The sequence below is a fragment of the Lichtheimia ornata genome (assembly GCF_029851405.1).
Source record: "Lichtheimia ornata isolate CBS 291.66 chromosome Unknown scaffold00078, whole genome shotgun sequence".
NCBI classification, from domain to species: Eukaryota; Fungi; Mucoromycota; class Mucoromycetes; order Mucorales; family Lichtheimiaceae; genus Lichtheimia; species Lichtheimia ornata.
In genome coordinates, this window is record NW_026695398.1 from 73,691 (window position 1) to 82,007 (window position 8,317).

At 43.8% G+C, this 8,317-nt stretch overlaps 2 protein-coding genes across 2 annotated transcripts; both read left to right on the forward strand.

Annotated features, from left to right (window-relative positions):
• Positions 1–646: 646 nt before the first annotated feature.
• O0I10_010895 (40S ribosomal protein S9) lies at positions 647–1,293 on the forward strand (the record flags this gene model as incomplete). The annotated part of the gene is made up of 2 exons (XM_058490869.1): positions 647–1,096; positions 1,171–1,293. The coding sequence occupies 2 exons, from the start codon at positions 647–649 to the stop codon at positions 1,291–1,293; spliced, it is 573 nt and encodes a 190-aa protein (XP_058338373.1).
• Positions 1,294–1,754: 461 nt separating this feature from the next.
• O0I10_010896 (uncharacterized protein) lies at positions 1,755–3,795 on the forward strand (the record flags this gene model as incomplete). The annotated part of the gene is made up of 6 exons (XM_058490870.1): positions 1,755–2,070; positions 2,202–2,494; positions 2,556–2,826; positions 2,888–3,098; positions 3,155–3,539; positions 3,604–3,795. 6 exons carry the CDS (start codon positions 1,755–1,757, stop codon positions 3,793–3,795), a joined length of 1,668 nt encoding a protein of 555 aa, XP_058338374.1.
• Between the last annotated feature and the right edge of the window lie 4,522 nt (positions 3,796–8,317).

Genomic DNA, 8,317 nt, shown 5'->3' on the forward strand with positions numbered 1-8,317 from the left:
GAGTCATTTGGATATCAAAGTATGAGTTGAGTAGGTGCACGCTTACCTGTCAGCGTATTACCAGAAGGAAGAAAGAGGGATTCAACCTCGCACGCCAGCAAAAATTTTATTTTTCGGTCCTGCAGACAGCGCCTGGTCCACCCGCAAAAGATACATAGCAACCATCCAATCCCACTTGTTCTCAGGACAACCACCATAGCAACGTACTCAATGTCGATTAGCTACCATATCCGTTTATCATTGATGTGGCATCATGAATACATACATGCTATTCTACCTATATCTTGTTAATGCGTTCATATCATAGGGATGATGTTCTTGGGAGGCTTATACGATCTGCCAATCATATGATCCATAATACTTCTTTGGATAGTTTGGCTAATTGTAGTAGCATAAACGCACGTTTCTATAGTAACATGATCCTCATTGGGGGGATTGCCTCTTTCATTTTTGATATTCCAAATGGACATCCATGGTATGTTTGTATTGATGATCATCCATTCAAGTCTATATACAAAGGTGTGGCATGATGCGTTGGGCGGGGAACTAAGCCTCAGAAAAAAAAAGATTGCATTGGCGGGAAGTGTATAGTAAATCAAGACAAGCGGACAGATCCTATTTTTTTTCCTCCTCTTTCACCTTAACCATGACTGGTGCTTCGCGTACTTACAGCAAGACCTCCAAGGTCCCTAAGCGCCCCTACGAGTCCGCTCGTTTGGATCAAGAATTGAAGCTCGTTGGCGAGTATGGTCTCAAGAACAAGCGTGAGGTCTGGCGTGTCGGTTTGACCTTGTCCAAGATTCGTCGTGCTGCTCGTGATTTGCTTACTTTGGACGAGAAGGACCCCCGTCGTCTTTTCGAGGGCAATGCCTTGATTCGCCGTTTGGTTCGCATTGGTGTCTTGGACGAAAGCCGCATGAAGCTCGATTACGTCTTGGGTCTCAAGATTGAGGACTTTTTGGAGCGTCGTCTTCAAACCCAAGTCTTCAAGCTCGGTCTTGCCAAGTCTATCCACCACGCTCGTGTCCTCATCCGTCAACGTCACATCCGTGTTGGCAAGCAAGTCGTCAACGTGCCTTCCTTCATTGTTCGTTTGGTATGTATTTTGACAACGTTCATGACAACTTTATTGAATCGATCCACATTTACTTACATCATTGGCTATAATAGGATTCCCAAAAGCACATCGACTTTGCTTTGACCTCTCCCTATGGTGGTGGTCGTGCTGGTCGCGTTAAGAGAAAACGTGCTAAGGCTGCTGAGGGTGGTGATGATGAGGAGGACGAAGAGTAAATTGTTTAATCCTTCATTAATAACATTATCCATTCATCGCATTGTTGTCTGCCATTTTATGACTATTCATCATCTTTGGAAGTGTTTGGTGGTTATCTGTTGTATGTGATCGTCTATGTTTGTGATAAGAAGACATCATGTGACCTTTATATGATATGCCATGGTATTGACAAGGCAACTACCTACGTGAACTTGTGGGATGGGATCGATGGCAATGAAGCTAACTAGAAGATCTTCTAAAAGGGGATAACTTTAATATGTTGATATGGGAGCCATTGCCTACAAGTGATTGCAGCTAAGAGAACATCATTCCATGGGATGCCTTTCTTATCAGGTACAACAGCATGGTGACAAGCTCAGCCACTGTGGTCGGCATGTTTCAAAATCCCAGGCTGCAGCAACTGTAGCTAGACGCTTTCTCTCTCACTCTACATAACCATTACCTTCTTCTCTTTTTCACAATGCCGTTTTCTTTGTATGGTGATTTGCCTGAGCCTTCATCAGACAAGTCGAACAATGTAAAAAACACCCCTACAACTACTGGCTCTTCTTTATCTGGGCTTTATGCATCATTACCAGCACCTGGTGCAAGCTCATCTTCCGCAACAGCAGCAACAACTTCCACTACCACTACTACCACTTCTACTACCAACACTACCAATACGACCCCATCACCTACTACTAGTACAACAACTATAGCTATTGAAACAGCATCCGAGACTAGTAATAATGCACCTACATCATCACCGGCACCCACGACTGGCGTCAAACCTGCAGGTATTCAGGGCGACTATCATACAAAAGCAGATATTTGTTTTTCTCGAAAACAAATGAGATACGAGATATTTCATTATGAGATGGATCTGATGCCAACCGATATTCTTTCCATGTGTGCTGTGCGAGCGTAGGCTGGTCTTCCTTTGGTCATTTTCGTCCTGTCATGCGTAAACCTACCATTCAGGCCAAGCCCAAATTGAATCGCACCGTTATTCCCGCTGGTGCCAAGGTGGTTTCTACTACGACCGTGAGTAAAGATCCATCCAAAATGGAACAAGATGCAGCAGCTTCCACTTTGCCATTACCTCCACCTCCACCACCATCATCATCGAATCCGATTGAAGACACGATCCCATCATTACCACGCCGTTTGGATGCCAGCTATTTTACAGCCACGGATGATGTCAATGGTTTTCGTGCAAAGGTAAAGAAGAGAACAATAAAAGAACGATATCAAGATCATATCCCATTCACATTCACTTTAGAAAAAGGGTAAAGGGAAAAAGGGGAATCAACAACAACAACAACAGCCCATTGCTATTGATTTGAATGAAGATTATGATCCACTTCGACCCAATGATTATGAACAATACAAGGAAGATCGACGTCAACACAAAGAGGAAGTGAAACGACGACAAATGGAAGAGCGACGTAATAGACAAAGACAGCGATCCATGTCACCTTATTCATCCGATTCACGTTCTCGATCACGCTCAAGATCAAGGTCAAGATCACCTAGTCCACGACGACCTGCTCGTGAGTATTTACCTTCATCATCCATTGACTATAGGGTAGATCACTCATAGATGGAAATTAGGTGCATTTGCCCCTCCACCCAACTTGTATCAGCGTTCAAATTCACCATCTTCTCCACCTGCTTCTCGACGCTCACCATCACCACCATCCGAACGTATACAACCCAAAGCCAACATCGATTTGAACGAATCAGCTGACGATGCTTATATGCGTCGCCTAAGAATGAGTAGCCAACGAGCTGCTGTAGCACAACACCAGGAAGAAGATTCAAGGTAAATATGGATCTATTTCGTAAAAAAAAGAGAGATACCTAAAACATCTGGTACAGAAATGATCGAATGCCAATGGATGAGGATGAAGATGAGGATATGGCCATGCGTTCTGGATTAGGTGGAGCTCAAGATGTAGCACGCAAAGTGATGGCAAAATATGGATGGCAAGAAGGTCAAGGATTAGGACGTGATGAAGATGGATTACGAGAAGCTCTCAGAGTACAACCGACAGGTCGTGGTAGCGGTGTCATTGTCAATCACAGCAGTGTATCGCCATCACCTCCTCCTCCTCCTCCTCCCCAATCACGTACAAGTACACCATCACCTGTTGTTCTCCTTACAAACATGGTTGGTCCTGGTGAAGTAGATGACATGCTTCAAGAGGAAACGGCAGATGAATGTGGCAAATATGGCCAAGTAGAACGATGCTTGATTTTTGAGGTATGACAAATCAGAGCATGCTATGCGATTTAATATGATATTGACATGCATGACTGTTATATAGGTTCCAGGTGGACAAGTACCTGAAGATCAGGCTGTACGCATTTTTGTGAAGTTTACACGCGTTGAATCTGCCATGGCAGCATTGAATGATTTGAATGGCCGTTTCTTTGGAGGACGTGTGGTGACGGCAAGGTTTTTTGACAATAATCGTTTCGATCGACTTGATTTGGCTCCTGGGCCTAATGAGATATGAGCAAATTATTTGTTCTAGTTGGAATAAAAGAATATCCCACTGTATAACAAAAGTAATGCTGCATTCATGGTACATAATCGTCATGGGTATCAAAGAACTGCTTTCAGATATTACAATGCATAATGAGAAGGGAAATGGGTTGGATTTACAATGTGGTCATTGCTGTGGTCTTTACAATACGTGCCATCCTCACAAAACCAGTCCAACAACCCTCCATCCCTCCAGCATGGTATGTTTACAAGGACCACAACAAGCCATCCACCAATTAAAAGAATAAACAATCAGGCCCTTTGTCTTCTCTCTTTTTCCTTTACCACAACATTCACAAGTGGATTTGTACAGTCAATCTTGCATAAATCTTTATATCATACAATGCATCAAGTTCCACACACGTGACGAGGTCCAACTCAGGAAGAAGGAAGGTCTTGTAGAAACTTAGAAATGATTGGCAACGCAATGTCTTATACGCACAAGTAATCTTTTAATCCAACATCATTCACAAGAGATACGTTAATGAGAGGTACAATGTTGAGTTGCTCCAATGGGGGAAAATACATCGATGAAGAAAGGTCCTATCCTTTGGGCGTGCATGGTGCAAGGGTGAATGGATCAACGGTGGGATGGACTTGATGGTTGATGGCGAATGATATGAAGCATAACGTGTCAAAGTATGCAGATGGATGGTGATGGTGGTTTGGTTGTACATTGGTTGACAGGTTGCACAAAGGATGATGGTAGTAGCTGCCATGGAATACAGAGTGAAGTACGGTAATTGGATCACGTAGCATGATGAATGGTCGACCTGACAACGGATACATAAGAACAAGGCCCTTTTTCCACGCGTTACCTACATTCATATCCCTCCATCCCATGCACCAAGGGATACCCAGATCCAGATCCATATCAATATCCATATCCATATCCATAACGATCCGTATGTATCAAAGCAAGTTGCTGCACGTAAACAAAGCTGCTTCCATGCAATGGCAATCTGCTGTTCACGTGATAAAGGCTGCAAGGCATCTTGCTGCAAATAAAGAACGCTGCTGGAGACAATGAAGACTATGCTGATGGGAACTGCTGCTGCAATGCACGCTGTTAAGTTTGATTATGGTAGAGGAATGTACAAGAGAGTGTGTTGTAGTAGAGTGACAAGAAGGCTGCGCCATGAACTCGGCATTGAGTCCAAGACAATCGGATCAAGAGAATTGTAGGATCGACATGATGGGTTGAAACAGGACAATCGTTCGTAGATGGTAGCTGTACGTACTTGAATGGGACAGCAGCTGAGAATGGTGGGAGGAAGAGACAATCAGCAAGGAGAGGAAGAACTGGAAATCAAAATGGGTTGATCTGATGTTGAATGATACTTTGTACAAGCGTTGCTCAATCAAGTCCTCTTGGATCATGAAAGTTAAAGGATGGGGATGATGATCTGGAGCAGGACAATCGTTCATATGCAATGGATTGGGAAACAAAGATGATTGGGAGGAATGGGCTATCAAGTGGCAGTTTACGTATAACTAACCAGATAAATTTTTCTCATTTTGGATGATACTTCTGTGTTTGAGCATTTTTCAGTCAAATCCTCTCGGATCAAGAAACTTCAATGATGGGCATACTGGGCTGGAGCAGGAGAATCGTTCACATGCATTGGGTTGGGCAACAAAGATGATTGGGAGGACTGGGCATTTTAGGAACTACTCCTAAATAGTGTACAAGTATCATGCATCGCCTGTGCTGACTGACTGAAGTTACACAACACGTCCCTCTGTATCTTTGGCTCTATTGTAGTCATGCTACTTTACAATGAATGGCTCTTTCCGATAAAAGTCAAAAATCGCAAGGGTCAAAAGGACCCCCTGATAAACCTCGCACATACACCTCACTTTTTCACGACAATGAAGTGGTAACCCTTTATCAACATGAAAAGACCAACACTCGGCAAATATGGCGACGTGCAGAACACCCCATTCACTTCTTTTTTGACTTATCTCGTACAGTAATAAGCGATGAACAATTTCGACTAGCACTCTATGAATCACCTCTCAAAGATGCTGCTCATGGCGCCATCATCCACAGATCCGGAAGCACACCACTGCAGAAGTTACATTCGATGATCAAGAAACTGTTGAACAAACTCAAGCATGAATCACCATGAAAGATGGTACGCAATTGTTTGGATCCTTCCTATTCCTGAAGAATGGGAGATGAGTCAAAGGTCAATCTCACACTTTACAACCGTACAACTCTAACGCAAGCCCTCATTGACGCTTTGAAACGCTTTCGGCAATATCCTTGAGCTTGGCATTTATCTTGAACAACACTACTTCACCGGCAGAAACAGCATATCTCAACACTAACCCCAGAGAACTACACCCTGTCAAAAACTTTTCATATACAACCTCAGCAATTATCTCATTCAATCCCAGTCTCCCGAAAAGATGGAACCTATCCCACTCGCGTGCATGCCACGTGGTCGAAAACGCGTTGTGCCATGAACCTGGACACACACGCATACAATGCCCTTATCGACCAAAACCACGTTGTTATTATTGTCAAGAAACAGGACATTTACGTAAAGACGCAATGGTGTTAAATCTGCTCCCGCTCCCATTGACTCGCAAGCGCCTACTACAATCGCTGCCGTTACTCCGACTTCCCGCAACTCCAACTCAAGTCCATCTAAACGTAAACGATCGCCGACATCACCACCCCAACAATCCTCGTTCAATTTCACTCCACCTGCCAAACTCACTACTGATAACCCTCTGCCCCAATGATAAACCGCATGATCCAATTACAGACCTCAATACTACCCCTCCTTCCCTTGAGAGTAAACCCACCAGCATCAATACGACTCCTCCTCCTATTAGCAAACCCACCAGCATGGACACATCACCACCATCATCATCCAGTGACCCTCCCATTGATGCTATGGAAACCTAGTTTTGGGGTTTTCTAACCCATCCTTGCCTTGTCTTCCTCCCTCCTCTTTTTCCCTCTTGTTTGGTCTTCGTGACCCATCTTTGAATTATTTATACTTTGTTTCTTCTCACTCCCGGTTTCAGACCCAACTTGTTCTTGGTAGTGGCCTTAGCAGCCCACTACTTAATAAACCATTATCAATACAAAAAAAAAATGCTACTTTACAATGAACAAAGAACTCTTTTCATATAGCATCATGCTTACAAACATAAAGGTGCCTGTATCTCTGAACTTTACAATGAAACGTGGGGTCTTCAATAGAACCATGTTGCTCGGCGGGGTGAAAGCGATCTTGTGTCAAACTATGAAGTCCATCGTGGCCAATCTCCGGATTTCGCAAATGTCGCTACCAGCCAAACTGGATCACAGGGGTCGACCTCTTCGACGACGACGACCAAAAAACATTTTGGGCTAGTTGCGACATTGAACGTGAAACTTACACACAAGGTGCTGTTGGCCAAGCCGAGCACATTTTGCTAATAAAAACCCCACGTTTCGTGTAAAGTTTGGAGATGCAGGCTTTCTCATGCTGTAAGCATGATGCTATGAGAAGTGGTCTTTGTTCATTATCAAGTATGGAACCCCTGGAGAGCCAAAGATGCAGAAGGACCTCTTTGGGTAACTCAGCTAAAAAGTCAGGACTTCAGGGACAATGCATGAAAGGTACGCAACCCTCACTTTCATGTCATACATGGCAGCTAATAGCCACTTTTGTGCATTCCCAACTTTTGTGCATTCTATTGTAGGTGGACGATGCTCCTGCTCTAGACATTCATTTCCATGATTAAAGTAGGTTGATCCGAGTTGATTTGGTTGTGTTACGCTCACACAAGATTACATCGGTTGAGCTACATCGAGAGCGTGCTTTGCTTATGTCCAGAGTGATGTAATCTCTCTTTGACCGCAGCTCAGTCAAGTCAGCTCGGATCAACCTACTTTAATCAAAATAGTCTGGAGCAGGGAGCATCGTTCAACAATAGTGATTGGATAAAAGTGGCCGTTAGCTAGCAATACATGCCTGTTCGTAGATGATCCGTAAAGTAATTATACATTGACCATTCATGCAAACGTAGCTGTGTTACACAACCCTCTACATCTTTTGGTTCTCCGTCCTTTACTTTTACATTAAGAAGGAGCCACTTTTCATATAGCATCACGCTTACAAACATAAAAGGTGCCTGTTTCTCCAAACTTTTTACAATGAAACGTGGGGTTTTGAATAGAGCAATGGGCTCGGCTTGGCCAACAGCACCTTGTGTGAAGAGTTTCACGATCAAGCTTGCCAATCCCCAGATTATGATGGCGCCACCAGCCAAACTGGATCTGGGGGTCGGCTCTTCGACGACGACCAAAAAAATATTTTTTGGGCTGAATTTGCGACATTGAACGCGAAACTTTCACACAAGGTGCTGTTGGCCAAGCCGAGCCCATTGCTCTATTCAAAACCCCACGTTTCATTGTAAAATTTGGAGAAACAGGCACCAGCTTTTCCATATTTTGTAGCTAACGTGACCAACTTCCATAGCAAAGTGAC